At 43.8% G+C, this 25,126-nt stretch overlaps 1 protein-coding gene across 5 annotated transcripts in view; it reads left to right on the top strand.

Annotated features, from left to right (window-relative positions):
• Positions 1 to 25,126, top strand: part of LOC115174445 (SAM and SH3 domain-containing protein 1) — a 322,531-nt gene that overhangs the window by 231,426 nt on the left and 65,979 nt on the right. For all 5 annotated transcript variants that reach the window (XM_029732960.1, XM_029732958.1, XM_029732963.1 and 2 more), the window contains exon 2: positions 3,549 to 3,677. In XM_029732960.1, coding sequence (XP_029588820.1) covers positions 3,549 to 3,677 — 129 coding nt within the window. The remainder of the gene's footprint in view (positions 1 to 3,548; positions 3,678 to 25,126) is intronic.

Raw genomic sequence — 25,126 nt, 5'->3', positions numbered from 1 at the left:
GACTGTTCACTCCTCACAGAGTGACTCCATACATGCTGACCACTCACCAAACCAGGCACTGACTAGATCAACATGGATGAATATTGAACGATTGGCCATCACTGCTATGACTGAGATGTCTATCATGTCAACAGAGGATAGCATTATGCACTCATAATTAAGTATGAGGGCTGGGTGATATGGCCTAAAAAGCATATCAACATTTTTTCAAACTAATGGGCGATTTGTGATATACAGTGCCTTCAGAAAGTATTCATACCCCTTGACAAATTCCACATTTTACAGCCTGAGTTTATAATGGATAAAATATTTTTTATCACCCATTTACACACCATACCCTATACTGACAAAGTGAAAACATGTTTTTAGAAATGTTTGCAAATTGGTTGAAAATTAAATACAGAAATGTCTAATTTACATAAGTATTCACATCCCTTGCTATGACGCTACAAATTGAGCTCAGGTGCATCAAATTTCCTTAGATCGTCCTTGAGATGTCACTACAACTTGATTGGAGTCCACTTGTAGCCAATTCAAATGTTTGGACATGATTTCGAAAGAAAGACACCTGTCTATATAAGGACCAAACTGAGCAACCGGGCAAGAAGGACCTTGGTCAGGCTGTTGACCAAGAACCCAATGACCACTCTGACTGAACTTCATACAGTAGTTTATTGGCTGTGATGGGAGAACGTACCAGAAGGACAACAGTCTCTACAGCACTTCACCAATCTGGGCTTTATGGGAGAGTGGCCAGACAGAAGCCACTCCTGAGAAAAAGACACATTACAGCATTCCTGGAGTTCTCAAAAAGGCATATGAAAGACTCTGAGAGCATAAGGCAAAAGATTCTGTGGTCTGATGAGACAAAAATGATGCTCTTTGGCCTGAATGAAAAGAGCTATGTCTGGACAAAACCAGGCACAGCTCATTACCCATCTAACACCATCCCTACTGTGAAGCATGGTGGTGGCAGCATCATGATATTGGGATGTTTTTCAGCAGTAGGGACTGGGAGACTGGTAAGGATAGAGGGAACAATGAATGAAGCCAAATACACGCAAATCCTTGATGAGAACCTGCTTCAGAGTGAAAACAACCTTAGACTGGGGTAAAGATTTACATTCCACAGGACAATGACCCCAAGCCAAAGCAATGCTGGAATGGCTTTAGAACAAGAATGTGAAAGTCCTTGAGTGGCCTAGTAAAAGCCGAGACTTGAATCCCATTAAAAATCTGTGGAAAGATTGCTGTTCACCGCTAGGCTTGGGCAGTATCCAGATGGTCATACCCTCATACCGACCTTGTGCCATACCGGGATATTCGGTAAAACCCCACTGAGCTTTTGTAATCCGAAGGTTAGCAATGCTAACAAGTACATGTAAAATCCCATATAGAATGCTAACTAAATGCTAATGAGCTTATTGTGAACATTTTATACAGTATCTGACCGAAACGATTTTCAGGATAATCATCCCAGCTCATAAAGTTATACAAGTAACAAAAAATGCTACTCACAGTTTGCTGCACGCACAAAACAAATATTAGACAGAAAGGCTCTTGATCCAGGAGGGGATTCTCTGCTTTTACCGGTGAGATAGCTAACAAGCTTCTAAATTAGCAAACCAAATGCACAACTGCAGAGCATTTAGCAAATTTTACACCGTTACCTTAATATTTATACGATATCTAGCTGCTAAACATTCATTTGTGAATTCAACACTGCAACTAGATCGCCTGCTGGGTGACTCACAAGACTCCGGTCTCTTGTCGTGGTGTGCTTGTAAACAAACACAGCGTGACTGGGTACTACCGGTAAGCTTTATAATAGAAAATTATTGCGATACAGGCATTTGGAATATTGCGCTTAACATACATTTGAATTCATCAAATTTATTCCATTTATTGCCCAGCCCTACTAAGTAGTTATGAGTCCAAACGCTTCAGAGAGAGGCTCTCCAAGACCAATGAGTTAGTTGATTCTCTCCCTCTGGTTTCCTGGTGAAGAAATACACTGGGCACTAGCAGGTTCTGCATCTTTACTGTTATTTTACAGTTCCTTGAAGGCTCGTCTCCAACAAGGCATATTGGGGCTTGTGTATTCTGTTGAGTAAGGTCTTTCTTGTTTATGTATGAGGAACCACACCACACTTCCAGACAAAGACAGGAACCCAGCAGAGAGCTGAAAGCCCCCCTGTCCGGAAGAGGGTGTTTGGGTTTGGGGTTTAAAGGGCATGTTAGATCTGTATGTTAGCATACCAAACCCAGGAAACACTTATGGTTGGCCGTATCTATTATTTGGACTTTCAATTTGAATGAATGCCTAAAATCACATAGCGAAGACTTTATTGAGGTGTATTTTCAAACTGGGAGTTGTATGAAATGTGTGTAAACAGATGTGTATGAATCGCAGGGTTGTGGTGCACTCCATCTCTAGACACAGCATCTCTAGACACAGCCACCTCACGTGTGTGTGTGTGTGTGTGTGTGTGTGTGTGTGTGTGTGTGTGTGTGTGTGTGTGTGTGTGTGTGTGTGTGTGTGTGTGTGTGTGTGTGTGTGTGTGTGTGTCAGGTGGAGCTGGAGGCCTTAGGCTTAATGGACTGTGGAGGCTATGGGCTAGTAGAGAAACACACTGGCATGTACACACAGCACACATACGCCACATGCACAGCACACCGGCCTCTAACAGAGAAACAAACAAACAAAAACACACTGACCCAGACAGTCTTCATTTTAAAGGTCTTCGTCTTCCACAAATCATACTGATTTACTTTCCTTCTCCTTTCCTTTCCTTTCTCCTTCCAATTCTCCTACGCAACAGTGCAGTGTGGCGGGCGGTGCATAGCTAGTATAGCCCACAGAGCTAATTGGTAAATGTGCTGGAAGCTCTAACCTGATCTATCTCTAACAGACTTCCCCTCCCTCAGTAGCACCACTGTGTTAGCTAATAATCTTACCCTGGAGTGGCAGCCAGAGGAAGAAGTGGCGTGCGAGTAATTTGATTTGTGTTCTCTTGCACACCGCCCGCCACACTGCACCGCCATGCCCGGGCCATGCTAGCCGAATGCCTGCCTGCCAGTTGGCGCGTCTCACGCTCTACTAATTAGAAGCGTATGTGACAGGGGTTTTATTATACTGTGCTTCACCCAGAGTGAGAGACAGATGGGGAGCTGAGGTTGTTAGCCTGTCCCTTTTTCCTCGCCTGGAGTACTGTACTGTGGAGGTGGAAGTAGTGGGGGGACTGTGGAGCTTACTGAAGGGTTTGGCTCAGCTTGAATCTTATACACTGTATACAGTAGTGAAACCAATGTTATTCATCCAGACAAAGGCTTTGGTGCCATTTTGGGCCCTGAAATTGAGTAATCAGTGTGAATCTGCAAGTGTCTCTCCAACTTACAATTTCTTTATTCCATTCTAGTTCAAACATATGTGCTTCTTTTATTCTCTCCATCTGAATCCTATGTTTTCTGACTCTGTCTGTCCTTCTGAATGACTAACCGCTCTCTCTTTGTGTGTGTGTGTGTGTGTGTGTGTGTGTGTTGTGTAGGATGGTTCTCTAGGGAACATTGATGACCTGGCCCAGGAGTACTCAGACTACTACAACACCTCATTCAGTGACGTAAGCGACCGCATGGAGGAGCTACGCAAGAGACGTGTGTCCCAGGACCTCGACATGGTACGTCCCAACAAACACACTCATCACATCACGTCACATACTAAGTCCCCACAAACACCAATCATACTGTTGCATGTTGCTACAAACTCAAGTCCACGAACCCTACTGAAATACAATAGAACTGAGTTCCCACCAACCATCATTTACTACTGCAGTAGAGTATTCCTGAGTCCCATCAAAACAGGAAACCCACCGCTTAATTCAATACAATATCAGCTACAGAGCTGCAGCAACCTGTTTCCTTATGACGACAATTTGCTGTTAGGCTTACATAGTCTAGAAATGTGAAGTGATAGCCAAAATTCTGAGGAAATGTTTCATTTTCTCAGATCTCCTTTTATAATTCATAATATCCTCAAACACCCCATTCTTGGATCAGTTTGGCATATTTACAGTGTGATTGTCCAGTGTGCTGCCAACAGCCTGGGAGTCAGTCAGGAAGTAGGGGGAGTTTAGTTTGGAAAGTGAGCGAGTGAGTGTTTTGTGTTTGTGACTCTTTTCTAAAGCAGTTAGTTTGCCTTCCCGCCTCCCCAGTGCCTGAAAGCGCTTAGTTGTGTTCTGGGGGTTCACGTTCACAGGGATGTAGGGTAGTGGGGCATGGCACTCCTGCGTTGCCTAGTTACCGATGGAGGTATCGAAGAATGCAGTTGGTTCTGGCAGCGAACACCGCTCTGCCTCTGTGCTGCTCGGAGCACCCTTGGGGGTCTATACTCCACACACACACAACATTCAGAGAGAGAGAGAGAGAGGGCTGGGGGGGTAGTGTTCATATGCTAGCTTTATAAATGTGCTATGATGACACTATTCAAAGTGATTTGTATCTGTTTAGAACTCTTGAAAACAGATGGCATCATTTCAGTTCTAAAGTCTCATTTCCAGAACCAATAGCAGGAAACTGGGTACATCTAGACTAGACTGACCTCAGTGCAGTCTACTCATCCTGAACCTAAAAGGAGGGAGCCGACTTAAACATATCAATCATTTTTCACGTGCTTCGTAAACAAGAGGTGTAGACTAACAGTGAAATATTTTCTTATGGGCCCTTGCCAACAATGCAGAGGGAGAGGAAATAGAGAAATAATAATAAAAGTAATAGTAAATACACAATGAGTAACGATAACTTGCCAATATACATGGAATACCAGTACCGAGTCAATGTGCAGGGGTACGAGGTAATTGAGGTAGATATGTACATATAACTAGGAATAAAGTGACTAGGGAACAGGATAGATAATAAATAGTAGCCAGTCAAAAATATTTGTGCAAAAGGGACAATGCAGATAGACCATGTAGCTAGTTGGTTAAGTATTGAACTAACTATTTAGCAGTCTTATGGGTTGGGAGTAGAAGCTTTTCAGGGTCATGTTGGTTCCAGACTTGGTTCATTAATACCGCTTGCTGTGCTCTAGCAGAGAGAACATTCTGACTTGGGTGGCTGGAGCCTTTGACAGTACAGGTATAGAGGTTTATTTGAGACTAAAATCTATTTAGTCTCAAATAAATAATAAAACATGTTCAATTTGGTTTAAATAATGCAAAAACAAAGTGTTGGAGAAGAAATTAAAAGTGCAATATTTACCATGTAATAAAGCTAACGTTTAAGTTCCTTGCTCAAAACATGAGAACATATGAAAGCTGGTGGTTCCTTTTAACATGAGTCTTCAATATTCCCAGGTAAGAAGTTTTAGGTTATAGTTATTATAGGAATTATAGGACTATTTCTCTCTACACCATTTGTATTTCATATACCTTTGACTATTGGATGTTCTTATTGCCAGCCTAATCTCGGGAGTTGATAGACTTGAAGTCATAAACAGCGCAATGCTTGAAGCACAGCGAAGAGCTGCTGGCAAGTGCAGGAAAGTGCTGTTTGAATGAATGCTTACGAGCCTGCTGCTGCCTACCACCGCTCAGTCAGACTGCTCTATCAAATATCAAATCATAGACTTAATTATAATATAATAACACACAGAAATACGAGCCATTAATATGGTCGAATCCGGAAACTATAATTTCAAAACCAATCGTTTATTCTTTCAGTGAAATACGGAACCGTTCCGTATTTTATCGAACGGGTGGCAACCCTAAGTCTAAATATTGATGTTACATTGCACAACCTTCAATGTTATGTCATAATTATGTACAATTCTGGCAAATTAATTACGGTCTTTGTTAGGAAGAAATGGTCTTCACACAGTTCGCAACGAGCCAGGTAGCCCAAACTGCTGCACATACCCTGACTGCTTGCATGGAACACAAGAGAAGTGACACAACTTCCCTAGTTAAAAGAAATTCATGTTAGCAGGCAATATTAACTAAATATGCAGGTTTAAAAATATATACTTGTGTATTGATTTTAAGAAAGGCATTGATGTTTATGGTTAGGTACACATTGGTGCAACGAAAGTGCTTTTTTCGCGAATGAGCTTGTTAAATCATCACCCGTTTGGCGAAGTAGGCTGTGATTCGATGATAAATTAACAGGCACTGCATCGATTATATGCAATGCAGGACAAGCTTGATAAACTAGTAATATCATCAACCATGTGTAGTTAATTAGTGATTATGTTAACCTCTCTTGGGCAGGTGGGATGCTAGCGGTTCACACTATTCAACAGCCAGTGAAAAATCAGAGCGCCAAATTCAAAACAACAAAATGTCATAATTCAAAGTTCTCAAACAAAGGACTATTTTACACCATTTTAAAGGTACACGTCTCCTTAATGTAACCACATTGTCCGATTTCAAAAAGGCTTTATGGCGAAAGCATAAAGTTAGATTATGTTAGGACAGTTCCAACACAAGAAAAAGCACACAGCCATTTTCCTAGCAAGGACAGGCGTCACAAAAACCAGAAAACCAGCTAAAATGATGCACTAACCTTTGACGATCTTCATCAGATGACACTCCTAGGACATCATGTTACACAATACATGCATTTTTTGTTCGATAAAGTTCATATTTATATCCATAAAGCCCACTTTACATTGGCGCGTGATGTTCAGAAAATACTTTGCCTCCAATTCTCCCGGTGAATCAGCACAACAATTTACAAAAATACTCACCATAAACGTTGATAAAATATTAAACTGTTGTTCAAAGAATTATAGATGAACATCTCCTTTATGCAAACGCAGTGACAGATTTCAAAAAAGCTTCACGAGGAAAGCACACTTTGCAATAATCTGAGTACTGCGCTCAGAAAAAAACACTAGGCAATACAGATACCCGCCATTTTGGAGTCATCTAAAATCATAAATAGCATTAGAAATATTCACTTACCTTTGATGATCTTCATCAGAAGGCACTTCCAGGAATGCCATGCAGTATTCCCGTGGAGTGCAATGTAATCGGCCATAATCGGTGTCCAAAAATGCCGATTACCGATTGTTATGAAAACTTGAAATCGGCCCCAATTAATCGCCCATTCCGATTAATCGGTCAACCTTTACTTTGTATGCATTTCTGCTTGTGGGGTAAAGGTGATCTAGAGTTTTTTCTCCTCTAGTTTTCTCCTCTATGCTGGTCGAAATGAGGTAAAACAGATTTCAATTTCCTTGAATTAAAATCACCAGCCACTTGGAGCGTCGACATCGAGATTAGCATTTTTTATTTTTGCTTGTGGCCCTACACAACTTGTTGAATGCGGTTTTAGTGCCAGCATCGATTTGTGGTGGTAAATAGACAGCTACTGATGAAAACTCTCTTTGTAAATAGCTTTTAGTATACTATAGTCTGCAGCTTATCAAGAGGTATTCTAACTTCCTTAATATTACAGATTGCACACCAGCTGTTGTTAACAAAGAGACCCCCCACCTTACCCGACACTGCCATACAGTCATGACAATGCATAAAAAACAGCTAGATGTATATTATCCATGTCCTTGTTCAGCAACAACTCAGAGAAACATAGGATATTACAGTCTTCAGGTCCCGTTGAGAGGATATAGAACGGAGCTCGTCCAGTGTGTTCTCCAGTGATTGTACGTTCACCAATAGAACAGAGGGTAGATTATTTATTTTCCAACATAGTTTCGTCAGGGTGCCCGCACGTCAGCCTCTCTTACGCCGTCTTTTCCGAGCCTCAGGGATTAGGGTCTGGTTCGAGGTGAACATCTTCATCAAAATCGAGGTTAGTGATCGCTATCCAGAAGCTCTTTTCTGTCATAGGAGACGATGGCAGAAACATTATGTACAAAAGCTGAAGAACATACGCACATCCAGGTACTTTCCGCAAGTGCTGGAGTTGAAGGCTAACTCATGGAAAACAGAAAGGAAAACGCTGCACACTGCTGCTCATGCTCCTAGGTGATATTTATTTAATGTTTTGACCCTTAGGTCTGAATCAGGCATCCATATCCCAGGTAGGGGTGGAATGTCCTATATATATATATATATGTGCAGTTCTCAGTGACATTACTTCCTGCAGTTGGAGAGAAGTGTAGAGAGGATATCTCAAAGGGAGAGCTAGAGAAGGAGAAGGAGGAGGATGTGAAAACCTGCAGCTGTCTGTCCCCCCTGCACAACTTGGCAAGAAAGAGGAAAGGAAAGAGAGGAGGAGGAACAGAGAGAACAGAGAAGATATGGGCTCAGCAGGCTATAGAAATGGCTATATAATTATAGCTACATTATAGCTATAGACATTAGAAAACAAACAAATCCAGCACTCAGAAATATAGTAACTTATTTTTCTTTGTTGTATTCCTGTAACCAGGGGTGGAAAAAGTACCCAATTGTCATACTTGAGTAAAAGTAAAGATACCTTAATAGAATATGACTCAAGTAAAAGTGAAATTCACCCAGTAAAATACTACTTGAGTAAAAGTGTAAAAGTATTTGGTTTGAAATATACAGTGGCTTGCGAAATTATTCACCCCCTTGGCATTTTTCCTATTTTGTTACCTTACAACCTTTTTTGGGGGGGGTTGTATCATTTGATTTACACAACATGCCTACCACTTTCAAGATGCAAAATATTTTTTATTGTGAAACAAGAAATAAGACAGGAAAAACAGAAAACTTGACCGTGCATAACTATTCACCACCCAAAGTCAATACTTTGTAGATCCACCTTTTGCAGCAATTACAGCTGCAAGTCTTTTGGGGTATGTCTCTATAAGGCAAAACTGCTCCAGCTCCTTCAAGTTGGATGGGTTCCGCTGGTGTACAGCAATATTTAAGTCATACCACATATTCTCAATTGGATTGAGGTCCAAGACATTTAAATGTTTCCCCATAAACCACTCGAGTGTTGCTTTAGTAGTATGCTTAGGGTCATGGTGCTGCTGGAAAGTGAACCTCCGTCCCATTCTCAAATCTCTAGAAGACTGAAACAGGTGCTTCAACGAAGTACTGAGTAAAGGGTCTGAATTGTAACGGTCGTCGTTGAAGAGAGAAGGGGACCAAGGCACAGCGGGTACGTGAATACTCGTACTTTAATTTATTTAATTAAAGTGAACACGAAAACAATAAACAAAGAACGACAGACCGACAGTTTCACAGGCTAAATATAACAGCAGTGCACAATACAACTACCCACAAACAGACAGGTGAAAACAAGCTCCCTAAGTATGACTCTCAATCAGAAACAACGATGTACAGCTGTTCCTGATTGAGAGCCACACCCGGCCAACAAAGAAATACACAACATGGAAAACCTAGAATACCAAAACAAGAACATACACCAAAAATCCCGGAACACATAAATACAACACCCCTCTACATACACACAACCCCCGAACCACATAAAACAAATACCCCCTGCCACGTCCTGACCAAACTATAATAACAAATATCCCCTATTGCTGGTCAGGACGTGACATGAATACTTATGTAAATGTGCACACATTTTAAAAAAACAGTTTTTGTTTTGTCATTATGGGGTATTGTGTGTAGATTGATGAGGGAAAAAACAATCTAATCAATTTTAGAATAAGGCTGTAATGTAATATGTTGTGGAAAAAGTCAAGGGGTCTGAATACTTTCCAAATGCACTGTGTTTTGAGGCATGTCTTACCTTGCTTCAATGTTGCGTAGCCAAAATCAGACCATAACCATGGAGGCAATTATTATTTTACCCCCCCCATTCTCCACAATTTTCATGGTATGCAATTGGTAGTTACAGTCTTGTCTCATCGCTGCAACTCCCGTACGGACTCGGGGGAGGCGAAGGTCGAGAGCCGCGCGTCCTCCGAAACACGACACAACCAAGCGAAACTGCTTCTTGACACAATGCCCGCTTAACCCGGAAGCCAGCCGCACCAATGTGTCGGAGGAAACACCATACACCTGGCGACCGTGTCAGCGTGCATGCGCCCGGCCTACCACAGGAGTCGCTAGAGCGCGATGGGACAAGGACATCCTTGCCGGCCAAACCCTCCCCTAACACAGACGACTCTGGTCCAATTGTGCGCCGCTCAATGGGTCTCCCGGTCGCGGTCGGCTGCGACAGAGCCTGGACTTAAACCAGGATCTGAGTTGTCCAGTAGCCAAAGGCACAATCCTAGTCATATTAGCAATATATCCCAGTTGTTGCATCTCCCTTCTTTCTAAATTTCTAACAGATATTTTCATCTCTGTCACAGGAAACCTGCTTGCATATGCGATGCCCTTTTGACAATGGTAGCCTACTGCTTTGCACACGTTGCTGTGCTTATAGTGTGAATAAATAATAGTTAATAAACATTTTCTGATCTGTTGCTTCAGACTCATTGCTTTAAATATATATATATATATATATACTGCTCAAAAAAATAAAGGGAACACTTAAACAACACATCCTAGATCTGAATGAAAGAAATAATCTTATTAAATACTTTTTTCTTTACATAGTTGAATGTGCTGACAACAAAATCACACGAAAATAATCAATGGAAATCCAATTTATCAACCCATGGAGGTCTGGATTTGGAGTCACACTCAAAATTAAAGTGGAAAACCACACTACAGGCTGATCCAACTTTGATGTAATGTCCTTAAAACAAGTCAAAATTAGGCTCAGTAGTGTGTGTGGCCTCCACGTGCCTGTATGACCTCCCTACAACGCCTGGGCATGCTCCTGATGAGGTGGCGGATGGTCTCCTGAGGGATCTCCTCCCAGACCTGGACTAAAGCATCCGCCAACTCCTGGACAGTCTGTGGTGCAACGTGGCGTTGGTGGATGGAGCGAGACATGATGTCCCAGATGTGCTCAAGTTGGATTCAGGTCTGGGGAACGGTCGGGCCAGTCCATAGCAGCAATGCCTTCCTCTTGCAGGAACTGCTGACACACTCCAGCCACATGAGGTCTAGCATTGTCTTGCATTAGGAGGAACCCAGGGCCAACCGCACCAGCATATGGTCTCACAAGGGGTCTGAGGATCTCATCTCGGGAACCTAATGGCAGTCAGGCTACCTCTGGCGAGCACATGGAGGGCTGTGCGGCCCCCCAAAGAAATGCCACCCCACACCATGACTGACCCACCGCCAAACCGGTCATGCTGGAGGATGTTGCAGGCAGCAGAACGTTCTCCACGGCATCTCCAGACTCTGTCACGTCTGTCACGTGCTCAGTGTGAACCTGCTTTCATCTGTAAAGAGCACAGGGCGCCAGTGGCGAATTTGCCAATCTTGGTGTTCTCTGGCAAATGCCAAACGTCCTGCACGGTGTTGGGCTGTAAGCACAACCCCCACCTGTGGACGTCGGGCCCTCATACCACCCTCATGGAGTCTGTTTCTGACCGTTTGAGCAGACACATGCACATTTGTGGCCTGCTGGAGGTCATTTTGCAGTGCTCCTCCTGCTCCTCCTTGCACAAAGGCGGAGGTAGCGGTCCTGCTGCTGGGTTGTTGCCCTCCTACGACCTCCTCCACGTCTACTGATGTACTGGCCTGTCTCCTGGTAGCGCCTCCATGCTCTGGACACTACGCTGACAGACACAGCAAACCTTCTTGCCACAGCTCGCATTGATGTGCCATCCTGGATGAGCTGCACTACCTGAGCCACTTGTGTGGGTTGTAGACTCCGTCTCATGCTACCACTAGAGTGAAAGCACCGCCAGCATTCAAAAGTGACCAAAACATCAGCCAGGAAGCATAGGAACTGAGAAGTGATCTGTTGTCCCCACCTGCAGAACCACTCCTTTATTGGGGGTGTCTTGCTAATTGCCTATAATTTCCACCTGTTGTCTATTCCATTTGCACAACAGCATGTGAAATTTATTGTCAATCAGTGTTGCTTCCTAAGTGGACAGTTTGATTTCACAGAAGTGTGATTGACTTGGAGTTACATTGTGTTGTTTAAGTGTTCCCTTTATTTTTTTGAGCAGTGTATATATGTAGCCTAGGCCTACTAGTTGTATGAAATTGGGATCTATCGTTCCACAACTGTCCCTGAGTCTGTTTGGAATAGCTATTTCTTTATTGACAAGCTGACCAATAGAATAGGTAAACTTTTCTACTATGGGGGATAGTAGATTGACATAGGATAGTGATTACTCATCTTGTTGGCTGGGAAAAGTAAATGTGGACAGTTATTCTAGCATCTTCAAACTGCGCAAATTGTTGCATCCTTGACTTGCATGTTCTGTTTTTACCACCATCTCAATGTTGTTTCTGTCATTCGGAGCACTGTGGGTGGACGCTCTAAGAAGGCTACGCACCCAATGCATATGGGTCCAGTAAATTTCTCAAATGTCTGTCCAATTAAAATGCTGCAGGTCAAAAGTGGTGTGTGTGTGTTTTGTGTTTGCATGTGTGTGTTTACAAGTGTGTGAGAAGATGAGTGATGTGGGTCACCTCTGCACGTATTGGGAAGGTTGGGAAGGTTCCATCCTGGGAAGGGGACAGGACTGGGCCCTGGGAAGTGTAGGGAGCATCTCTTAAAGGGAAAGCTGGAAGAGGAGGAAAAGGAGAAGAAGGAGGATAAGAGAGCCTGCAGCTATCTGTCCCCCCTGCACAACTTGGCAAGAAAGAGGAAAGGAAAGAGGGGGAGGAACAGAGAGAACAGAGAAGATATGGCGTCAGAACTAGGCTTGGGAGGTATACCGTATATACCGTATACTGGGGTATTTAGAAAAAGCCACTAGATGATTTTTCAATACCGTCAAAAACATTTTTTTAAGCGTTTTTCAATTGGTTTGAATACATGCAGCGACTTTTTAACTTAATACTTGCGGTCAACGTGTGCAATACGTTAGGAGATAAAGCAGATTGCTTTCTTCATTTCACCTGTCACATTTTACATTATGAAGCTTACGTAGTTCCCCAGAACAGTTGAGCCAGTCGGGCTAAAGCTGGAGCTGGTGATTCCATATCTATGGGTGAGTCTCTGATCAGGTGATGAGTTAAACTTGTATGCAATTCTCTACTACATTTTTGCCATCAGTTATCTTATAATGGCTTTCTGCCAGAAGTCAAGGCTTATCTGTAAAGTTGCCATTTTTTCCCCTGTGCTTCCTACTAGCGTTTTTTTCTCCTCTGTTCTTCTCCCCTCTGCTCCGTGTCCACCTGCTGCTCTTTCTCCAGAAAAGCATGCATCACAACTTTGTTCATTTGCACAATTTATCTTGTTTACTTTCTCGTGTAAATGTACCCACTCCCCAAAAATGACACTCGGTAGCTACTAGCTATGCTTGTATAACTTTATGAGCTGGATTTGTCTGTCTTTGCAATTAGTTTGTTCGTTTTCGCTTGTTAGCATTTAGCTAACATGGTCTATATGATTCCGCTATTAGTTTGTGCTAATTGTTAGCAGTCTTGGTAATAGAGGCTAAATGGGCTTTTCTTGCGTTTTTAGCGCCCCCTTGTGTGCTATACAGGTAATATTGTAAATCCTGGGATGAGAGAAGGACGGACGGTATGACAATATGAACATTTGGATACAATGCCTCCCGAGTGGCGCAGCGGTCTAAAGCGTCAGTACAGACCCGGGTTCGATCTCAGGCTGTGTCGCAGCCGGCCATGACTGGGAGACTCAAGAGGTGGTGCACAATTGGCCCAGTGTTGTCCGGATAAGGGGAGGGTTTGGCCGGCCGGGATGTCCTTGTCCCACTGCGCTCTAGCGACTCCTTGTGGCGGACCAGGCGCATGCATGCTGATTTCCCCCCAGTATTGAAACAGAAGCACATAGCAAACATTCTCCAGTCAGTATTGTGTGTTTTCAGGACAGTGTTCTTGCCAGCTGCCGTTGCTCCACTCTCTCCCTAGCCGGTGTTATGTGTCTAGACTGGACTTTCAAAGACGGTCTCAATGTCCTTGGCACAATAGCTATGGAAAACTGGAACGAGGGAGGGAGAAGGGGCAGCGAGAGGGAGATGGGGCAGAGAGAGAGAGAAAGGTAGACGGGGCAAAAATATGAAGAAATAAAGAGAGAGTGAGAGGGAGAAGGGGTAGAAGGGGTAGAGCTAAAGAGGGAGACAGGGCAGAGGAAGAGATAGAGAGAGAGAAGGACTATTGTGACATATAAAGTGTGTCCAGCCAGTGGCTGCCAGCCAGCCCTATCTAGGATCTCCCTGAGGAGCAATAGGGGTGAGTTAGATAAGGTCATTATGTTAAAATGGCGGATACGGACAGTAAATGGGCTGGCATTTAGACGTCCACGCTGGGACATGGCCTTTCAGGGAGGGGTTGTCTGTCACAGCTGAAGGGTACGAGAATGGTGGTTCTCAGAGGACTTCCACCCCGCTGCTTCTCTCCTTCCAAACCTTCTCCGCTCCTCCAGTCTCATTCTCATCTCTTTTCTCTCTACTGGCACTCACTCTTTCTTTGCTTCATCTCTTATGTTACCTCCTCTCCCTTCTTCACCCTCCTGCTGCAACACACAAAGATCCTCCCTGTCCGGTCTGGACTAGCCTCTGGTCACTGTAGCTGTAACCTTCCCTGAACCTAACAGTCTGACTAGAAAAATAGTTAAGGTCAAGAAAACATGACAGTGGACATTGGAAGACTGTTCGTCTTTAGTGAGAAAAGCCATAGGGCAATGTTCTTCAACTCTGGTCCTGGAGACCCACAAGGTGTGCATGCTTTTGTTCCAGCCCAGTACCAACACACCTGACCAGATTCGACTAACCAATGTATTTAATGTGCCGTGGGTCTTCATGACCAGGATTATGGACCACTTCCCTAGGGGAGTCTGAGAAGTTTTGGGACCACTGCAGGCTGTAGTGGTCTATAGACAACTGACTGAGACCACAGAGCTGAAGTTGCCCCTGGAAAAACCCTTTGGAATCCACTTATGGCTGTGGTTAAGTATTTGTCGTCAGAGCAAAACCATAGCAGCTTCATGTTTCTCTTTTTGTTCCCTTCAACTCACTTTCTGTTAGCCTCATAATGAGTTCACCATGTCTCAATATCACATACTTGATAAAGATCCAGTTTTCTTTATTTTTTTCTCCCTCACTTCTCCTCCAGACGTCTTGCAACACATCAAACTTTTCGGGGGGAAAAGTGTTGCACAAAACCAAACAAAACTCCCAGTTAATTTGATTTGTGAAACACTTACCCCAACCCCAGGGGCTTGTCCTGTGCCCTGATGACAGCAGCGGGATCTCGGTTGTGTTTCATAAGTGGGGCTCTTGAACGCAGCCCCATAGCTCTTGATGTAGGCTCTCTCTGTGATGACTATCAGTGTACCCTCTTCCTGTCTGACCGTCGCTTGGCTAGTCCCCCGTCTTCATGTTAGCTTTATGAGCAGCTCGAACACAATAGGTTAAGCAAGCATCCCTCTAGGAGAATGAGGGCTATGGATTAACTCCATCACGCACAGTCGCCTAGCTGCCTTATGGTCCCACTGACTGTGCGGCTTTCTCCTCCTGCTTGATTCAAATTGATTGGTTTGGCCAAGAACAGTTAAGCTCCACTGGTGATTCTAATAGGTGCCATTCTAACAAGAGTGAGCATTAAACAGTGGTATCTTCTTGTTGGAAGCAAATCATTATATAGAAAAGCCACTTTTGTCGAAGGCTTTAAAACCTATTTCTGTCCCAGTCTCACTCTTGTCTCTCTATTGTCCTGTCTGTTGCCCGGATGTGGCAGGGCTTGAAAACTAGTACGAACTACAAAGGGAAACCGAGCCACGAGCTGCCCAGTGACGCGAGCCTACCAGACGAGCTAAATGCCTTTTATGCTCACTTTGATGCAAGCAACACTGCACCTGCTGTTCTGGGCGACTGTATGATAATGCTCTGGGTGGCCGATGTGAGCAAGACCTTTAAAGAGGTCAACATTCACAAAGCCGTGGGGCCAGATGGATTACCAGGACGTGTACTCAAAGCATGCGCGGACCAAATGGCAAGTGTCGTCACTGACATTTTCAACCTCTCCCTGACCGAGTCTGTAATACCTACATGTTTCAAGCAGACCACTATAGTCCCTGTGCCCAAGGAAGCGAAGGTAACCTGCCTAAATCATTGCCGCACCGTAGCACTCACGTCGATAGCCAGGAAGTGCTTTGAAAGGCTGGTCATGGCTCACATCAACAGCATCCTCCCAGATACCCTAGACCCACTCTAATTTGCATACCACCCCAACAGATCCACAGATGACACAATCTCAATCACACTCCACACTGCCCTTTCCCACCTGGACAAAAGGAACACCTATGTGAGAATTCTGTTAATTGACGTCAGCTCAGCGTTCAACACCATCGTGCCCACAAAGCTCATCACTAAGCTAAGGACCCTGGGACTAAACACCTCCCTCTGCAACTGGATCCTGGACTTCCTGACGGGCCAACCCCAGGTGGTAAGGGTAGGCAACAACATGTCTGCTACACTGATCCTCATTACTGGGGCCCCTCAGGGGTGTGTGCTTAGTCCCCTCCTGTACTCCCTGTTCACCCACAACTGCGTGGCCAGGCACGACTCCAACACCATCATTAAGTTTGCTGACGACACAACAGTGGTAGGTCTGATCACTGACAATGATGAGACATTGGGTTGAGGAAAGGGTTGGTAGATACTGGAGATAGGAACCTTGTAGGGCAGAGGTATTTTATGCTGAAGTATCCCCAGAAAGACACTGAGGAAAGGGTTGGTAGATACTGGAGATAGGAACCTTGTAGGGCAGAGGTATTTTATGCTGAAGTATCCCCAGAAAGACACTGAGGAAAGGGTTGGTAGATACTGGAGATAGGAACCTTGTAGGGCAGAGGTATTTTATGCTGAAGTATCCAGAGAAAGACACAGAGGAAAGGGTTGGTAGATACTGGAGATAGGAACCTTGTAGGGCAGAGGTATTTTATGCTGAAGTATCCCCAGAAAGACACTGAGGAAAGGGTTGGTAGATACTGGAGATAGGAACCTTGTAGGGCAGAGGTATTTTATGCTGAAGTATCCCCAGAAAGACACTGAGGAAAGGGTTGGTAGATACTGGAGATAGGAACCTTGTAGGGCAGAGGTATTTTATGCTGAAGTATCCAGAGAAAGACACAGAGGAAAGGGTTGGTAGATACTGGAGATAGGAACCTTGTAGGGCAGAGGTGGGCAAACGTTTTGACTCCAGGGCCACATCAGGATTTCGAAAATGATTTGGGACCAATTTGTTTGTCTAAAGAAATTAGCGGGCCAAAAAAAGGGCAGTTATTTCAAAACGTATAGGACCATTAGAATTTCTACATACTTTCTAACTGGTTTTAGATGTTCAAGAGTGGCCTGGAGTGTTTTTAACCCAAAATAACCTTGGTGAAAAGAATGGGAGAAGAGAATTCACCTCATTCCTCTAAAGTTGGGTCAACAATGTTAGACGTGCTACCATAGGAGAGACAACCTGACTGGGTTTGATCTCACTTTACTACTTTCTAAAAGTTCTTTATTACGTAGCCTATTATCTTTCAGGCACAATAAGCACCCAACGGGAAAGTAAACACGTCAATGTTTTGTACGTGTTTTGAACAAAAAAAGTGGTTGGCATTGTAGCTACACTATCATATCAGGAGAGGTTTGTCTATAGATGTTTGGTGTGGCTGTATTGTTTGACTCACTCTTGGCTTAGCTGCTCAGCAATTGGGATATTTATAGACTGATAAAGTGTGTATTTGTATTAACTTTATTAGTGAGTGCTGGATTATGACACTGGCTGGTATTTCTAATAACAATGTTTTTTTTCGGAGAATACCAACAGAGTGACAATACACACACACACGCAAACACACACAAATACACACTCAAGCCATCTCAGAAGGGAAGCGGATAGAGGCTCACAATGGTCATAATATAGTCTGTGTGTGTGAGGTTGTGGACCCTTTTCCTGTAGATGGACTGTGGCATGCTGTGGTTCAGCATGCTTGCCATAGACCTGTATTTCCTTTGTGTGTGTGTCTTTTCTCAATATCTGCAATTGAGTGTCTGTGTGTGTGTCCATGACCACACAACCATGTGTTTATCAGTGATGTTTTCAGGATCAGCTAGTTAAGCAGGCCTGTCTCTCCCCAGTCTTATTAACCAACGGTCTCTCTCGGTTGGGTCTGGTGCCAGGCTCCCCAGCTGGCCCCGGTGCTCCCACGTCTTCCTCCAGGAAATGCCACGTCTCTCACCTGGTCTGGACGTCCTGGTCTAACTACCCACATAGCAGGCATCAATGTGCTTCCAAAGCAGGCTGTGGTGGCTCTTACATATGGTCTGCCGTGTACTGGGCTTTTCTTAGTTAGTTTGCATGCTCTCGAGCATGGATTGGACATATGTATGGTGGATGGAACATAGCTCGTGTCTCATTCTCACCACTTCCCTTCCCGTTATACGTTTGGGTCTAAGGTAACACAGCAGATTGAGTTTTAGTTTCTGTGCCCTTTGAAAAGTGAATTTCTTCTTCTTTTTTTTTTGCGTTGTCTCTGAAGGCTGCTGGCCATGGTTTAGAAGTGTGTGTGTTCCAGGTTTATTCTTGTCAGATAATCAGGCTTCTGTTTTCAGGGTAGACATCGTGATCCTCATTAGCTACAGTCCCCTGTGCTCTCTCTCTTTCTTTATCTCTCTCGCTCCCTCTCTCTCCCTCTCTTTCTCTTTTATTCAATACAGTCACGTTTAAACAATCAGGTACACACACACAATGCTGACAGTTTTCAGAGGTTCAAATAAAGGAGAATTCTCCCCCTCCGGGAGTGTGTGTAAGTGAGATCTACACTTCAGAGTCCACATTTCATCTTGCAAACTTGATCCTATTGCTTCACACTAAAACACATTTGAAACACAAACGTCAGGGTCCAACACAAGCACACAGACACAGTTCTATTTGTTTGATATCCTTTCTCTGAAACAGCGCGTCAACTTCTCTGGCTCTTACTCCCTGCAGAACTCTCAATTTTCTTGCTCACACAAATCTATGTCACTACTACTCATATGTGATATGTACAAGGCAGGAAAACAGTTGTTGACTTATGTGCCCTTTCTAGAAGTTTGTTTTGCATTTCTGGAGCGTCCAGAATTAACGTCACGGCTCATTGTTGAAAGTGAGAGGGGATGTGGGTTTGTTTGTTTGTTTTTGATTGAATCCCCCTCTCTCCTTCTCTCACTCCCTCATTCTCTCTCTCTCTCTCCCTGTCTGTGCTTGCATCTTGGAGAAGGAGGAGTAGGAACTGAGGGTTGCTTTGTGCTCCTGTCTCTGTGGGGCTCTATCTGTTTTTTTGGGGGGAGGAGAGCTGGAAGCGGAGGCGGTGTGCACATGTCTGCGTGTGTTTATTTGTGTGTTTGTGCTTATGCATGTGTGTGTGCGTGCCAGGCTGGCGCTGAGATGATGCAGAGCTATACGTCTGTGTAGTCAGTGGGCACAGTGCCCATACACCAATGCGGCAGAGACGGGCATATCACCTGACACCCGTCCCAGTGGAGTGGGCATCAAAGACAATCAGATAGCAAGAGAACGCCAAACCCCACCGAGTGTGTGTCTGAGTCTGTGACTACAGACTGCCAAGGTTCTGCTTGCCTCACAGATATATTCCTCTCTATTCAAAGCGACTCATCTCAAAAAGCACAGGCACTGTATGTATAGGACTGTGTAGTACCACAGGAACAAAAGGCCTACAGGTCCCCCTAAGTCAGAGTAACTAGAGTTTTATGTCCTTGGCTTGGTGCTCCCTGCTCCCTGATATAATGTTCTCTTGGATGAACATTCTGTTCACTCTGTTTACCAGCTCTTACCAACTCCTTGAGTTACAGAGGGAGAAACTTCTGGACGCCTACCACAACTTCCCTGAGCGCAATACCAGAGAGGCTAGGGGACAGACAGAAACTGTGCTAGAAGAAAGCCAGGCTGGCTGGCCCCTGGTGAAGTAACCATAGTGATATACATTAAGTGTAGGGTGCGAAGGCTAAGCTATTTACTTTCATAGCACTTCAGCTGTACTTACACTGCCCTCAGGCTAGGAAGGTTTATAGCTGGCTTATATCACCTCTGAATAACTTTCTTTAAAGCACACTCATGTTACACAGAATGTACAAAACATTAGGAACACCTTCCTAATATTGAGTTGCACCCTTTCTGCCCTCAGAACAGCCTCAATTAATCTGGGCATGGACTCTACTAGGTGTCAAAAGCATTCCACAGGGATGCTGGCCCATGTTGACTCCAATGCTTCCCACAGTTCTGTCAAGTTGGCTGGATGTCCTTTGGGTGGTGGACCATTCTTGATACACACTGGAAACTGTTGAGCGTGAAAAACCCAGCAGTGTTGCAGTTCTTCACACACTCAAACTGGTGCGCCCGGCACCTACTACCATACCCTGTTCAAAGGTACTTAAATCTTTTGTCTTGCTCATTCACCCTCTGAATGGCACACATACACAATCCATGTCTCAATTGTCTCAAGGCTTTAAAATACTTATTTAACCTGTCTCCTCCCTTTAATCTACACTGATTGAAGTGGATTAAACAGGTGACATCAATAAGGGATCATAGCTTTCACCTTGATTCATCCGGTCAAGTCTAATGTTTTGTACACTCAATGTAAATGTATTTAGGAAATAACGAAAAGTACTGACAGGGACAGAAAGACAGACAGTTCTCTCTGTCACACTTCCTCCAATTGTAATCTCTCCGTATGTTCTCAGCAGAGGAAAAGGACATTGAGAAACAGACAGACACTGTCAATCCACCTGATGTAATTTCCTCCTCCCTGATGACTTCTGGGAAACGATGTAGTCCAGGTACTGATCTAGGAACAGTTTCACTCATCCCCTGTCCAAGGCCTGCTCATCTGGGTGTGGTGTTATGACTGATCAGGAAGCTTACGCAGAATCCCCCTTTATTTCCTGTATCCTCCTCCCTGAAGGACGTGTGAGTCTTATTTCTCTCGTCGCGTTATCTAGCTATCTCTCATTGGTGGAAATGATGAATCCATCCTAAGCTTAACCTCTCTGATTGGCTGCCACTGTACATTTCACGTACCACTTCCTGAGTAGCTTTGTGGATTCCCCACACATGCCACAACAGAATACTCAGTACTCAGTACTCATTGTAGATAATCTGTCCTTAGTCATTACAAGAAAATGACAAGAAAAACCAACACAAAAACCAAAACCAAATCCGATCCACATCAATGGGACTGTAGTAGAGATAGTCCCGAGTTTTATGTTCCTCGACATCCACATCACAGAGGCCTTGTCATGGACCAACAATACCACCAGTCTTGTCAAGAGGGCGCAATAGCGTCTCTTCTTCCTAAGGCGGCTGAAGAAATTTGTCATGCCGCCCCATGTCCTCTCCAAATGCTACCGCTGCACCATCGAGAGTGTCCTGACACGTTGCATAATGGCCTGGTATGAGAATTGCTCCGTTCACGACCTCAAGGCCCTCCAGCGGGTGGTGAAGACGGCCCAGTACATCACGGGGACCGTGCTTCCACCAATCCAGGACACCTACTCAAAACATCTACGCAGCCTCTTCAAGGACCCCACACACCCCATCCACGAGCTGTTCTCTCCGTTACCGTTACCGTTACCGTTACCGCAGGCAGTATCAGAGCAGGAGGAACAGTTTCACTCATCCCCTGTCCTAGGCTTGTTCATCTGGCTCAGAGACTGTTTCTATCTACAAGCCATCAGACTGCTGAACACTTGAACTGGACTGACCACCTGCTCTGGTTCTCCTCACCTTAGATCACATCACACCTGCTGCTAGCAGATTCTTACTATACTGCTCAATTTATACACTTACCACCCACCCCCTTCCCCAATGCAAATATTGTACTATAAATTGTGTCTTCCTGTATTGTACTTATGATTCAATATTTATTCTGTTCTACTGCCATTTACTTTATGTTCGATTCTAGAGAGAATGATTTATTTCAGCTTTTATTCCTTTCATCACATTCCCAGTGGGTCAGAAGTTTACATACACTCAATTAGTATTTGGTAGCATTGCCTTTAAATTGTTTAACTTGGGTCAAATGTTTTGGGTAGCCTTCCACAAGCTTCCCACAATAAGTTGGGTGAATTTTGGCCCATTCCTTCTGACAGAGCTGGTGTAACTGAGTCAGGTTTGTAGGCCTCCTTGCTCGGACATGCTTTTTCAGTTCTGCCCACAAATTTTCTATGGGATTGAGGTCAGGGATTTGTGATGGCCACTCCAATACCTTGACTTTGTTGCCCTTAAGCCATTTTGCCACAACTTTAGTCCCGTTCGAATCTGCCATGGGAGTAATGGCAGGAGAGTAACACTTCCAGCCAGAATAACCAACAGTTTCTTGGTGAACTCCAAGGTCCTCTGATAATACTAGTCCCGTGCGAATCGCCATCCCTGTGTTTTGAGAGAAATGTCTGAGTTTCACAGGTGTTGCTCGCGCTTTGAGCAAGAAAACAATAACTCATCCGATAAATTGAACGAAGTACTGCGCTAAAGTTATATATGAATGGCCTGTATCGGGCCATGTATCAACATTCACAGTGATTGCTTTTGTTCGTATGTTTTGCGTGTATGGATTGAATATTGTCAAATGAATCAGTAAAACATATTGCATCTGTTTAATGCAACTCTTCCTGTCAACTGACCTAAATGTTTGGAAATGACAAGTTAACTTTCCCGTCCTTAGCCTTAAACGCCTCTCAAGTGTAAGTACAATGTTTAGCTCACATTTGAAAGCTGGGGGGCATTTAGGATGTAAAATATCCTAATGATTATGATCACGCTTCCTCAATTCAAATATTATGGGGACACTATACCAACAGTGGTTTAGTATGGTTTAGAAACTTGGGAACCAAACTCGAGTTATCTGCAAAGCCCTATTCTCGCCCGGACTTTAAATACAGTATATTCACGCCTAGAAAGAAACCTCCAGGCTTCTGTCATAACTGTCAATTCATTGGGGAAAAAACGGAACCCGTCTGAATCGTTCTCTGGAATAATGAACATTCTGGGGTAATAATTACATAACCAACGTTCTCTTGTAGTACTAGCCCCGTGCAAATAGGGGAAGAACCGAAATGATAGGGGGAGAACCGAAATGATCAGGCAACCAGAAGTGCAATTGAGAAAGTGCTCCTGACCAAAGTACAGTGATACAGAGAATCAGAATAGGAACCTGGTGGTCTGTCTGTCTGTCTGTCTGTCTGTCTGTCTGTCTGTCTGTCTGTCTGTCTGTCTCTCCCTCTCTTTCTCTCTCTCTCTCTCTCTCTCTCTCTCTCGGTGTATGAGGGTTTTTCTCAACACAATCTATAGCCATATTCGCACAGGACTAGTATTACTATAAAACGGTGGTTATGTAATTATTACCCAAGCATATCCATTTTTCCAGTGGACAATAATTCGGATGGGATTAGTTTTACCAAACTGCTTCTGAAATAAAAAAATGTTGTCATGACAGAAGCATGGAGGCTCTTCTAGCTGTGAAGATATTTCAAATGTCTAGGGATAGCCTAATATTGGCCCTCAATTCAGAGAAAGTCAAAATAATAATGCATATCAATAAGAACCATGAACTAACTGTAACCTATGCAGACATTTAACTAAATGACATACAGTATTTTATCAGCAATATCGTCCACTTTATCTTTTAAAAGAGAAGTATGGCACTAGGAAAGTTGATATGTGACAAAACAGATCATTCATCTTTAGGCTACATGCATAACGTAGCACTTTGTTTTAAGCATCAATTTGTTCCCATGTTCGTACCCAAACTGGGTGCAGCACTCTCAAAACACAGGGATGACGATTTGCACGGGAGAAGTATTATCAGAGGACCTGGGAGTTTGCCGAAAAACAGTAGGGTTTTAGGGGTGGGTTAATAACCTTCCTGCCAAGTAAAAATTACTGACATGACAGATTTGGACAGGACAAAAATTACAGATATGGTGGTTTGTGCTCGCATTACCTGAGTTCCCCCAGTAAAACGTATTCTGTCCAAATAGGGCTTATGTCATTTAATTGGATTTCAACACAGCATTATATTTATACTTATTCTATGCAGGACTAAGCACACGTGAGCCAAGTGCTGTTCTAATTCCCTGTAGCTTAACCTACATTTAAATACATTCAATACATTTTATACATTTGTTTTAATTAATAATCAGTGCTCGACTACTCATTTTGGGTGGCGGTACTGTTTATATGTAGGTGCAGGAGCTCCTCAATACTAGAGGAACAGGAGCTCATCTAAATACTGCCTTCAGGAAGTATTCAGACCCCTTGACTTTTTCCACATTTTGTTACGTTACAGCCTTATTCTAAAATTGATTAATACTAATATTTTTTCAGCAATCTACACACGGTACCCCATCATGACAAAGCGAAAACAGGTTTTTAGAAATGTTTGCAGACAAAAAAATAAAAAACTGAAATACCTTATTTACATAAGTATTCAGACCCTTTGCTATGACACTCGAAATTGAGCTCAGGTACATCCTGTTTCCATTGATCATCTTTGAGATGTTTCTACAACTTGATTGGAGTCCACCTGTGGTAAATTCAATTGAATGAAATTTATATATATGACTCTCCCTATATACTCTCTGTATATAGGGCAAAGCACTCTCTAAGTTGCAGGCTAGTAACAGTGACTAAGTTTCAGGGCAGTATACTGGGCATAGGCCAGCTAGTGGCGACTGTTTAACAGTCTGATGGCGTGGAGATAGAAACTATTTATCACTCTCTTAGTCCCAGATTTGATGCACCTGTACTGTCTCCTCCTTCTAGATAGTAGTGGGGTGAACAGGCCGTGGGTCGAGTGCTGAGTTCCTTGATGATCATCTTGGTCTTCCTGTGACACCGGATGCTGTACATGTTCTGGAGGGCAGTGTTCCCCAGATTTAACTAACCACACCAACCTGCGGTTGCGGACGGTGCAATACCGTACTTGGCGGTGATTCAGCCGAACAGGATGCTCTCGATGGTGAATCTGTAGAAGCTCGTGAGGGTCTTAGGGGCCAAGCTGAATTTCTTCAGCCTCCTGAGATTGAAGCGGCGCTGTTCCGCCTTCTTCACCACAATGTCTGTGTGAAGGGATCATTTCAGATCGTCAATGATGTGAACGCTGAGGAACTGTAGTGACG

The sequence above is a fragment of the Salmo trutta genome, chromosome 35 (assembly GCF_901001165.1).
Source record: "Salmo trutta chromosome 35, fSalTru1.1, whole genome shotgun sequence".
In the NCBI taxonomy this organism is placed as follows: Eukaryota; Metazoa; Chordata; class Actinopteri; order Salmoniformes; family Salmonidae; genus Salmo; species Salmo trutta.
The sequence above is the reverse complement of the archived record's forward strand: the minus strand, read 5'-3'. Positions and strand labels throughout refer to the sequence as shown.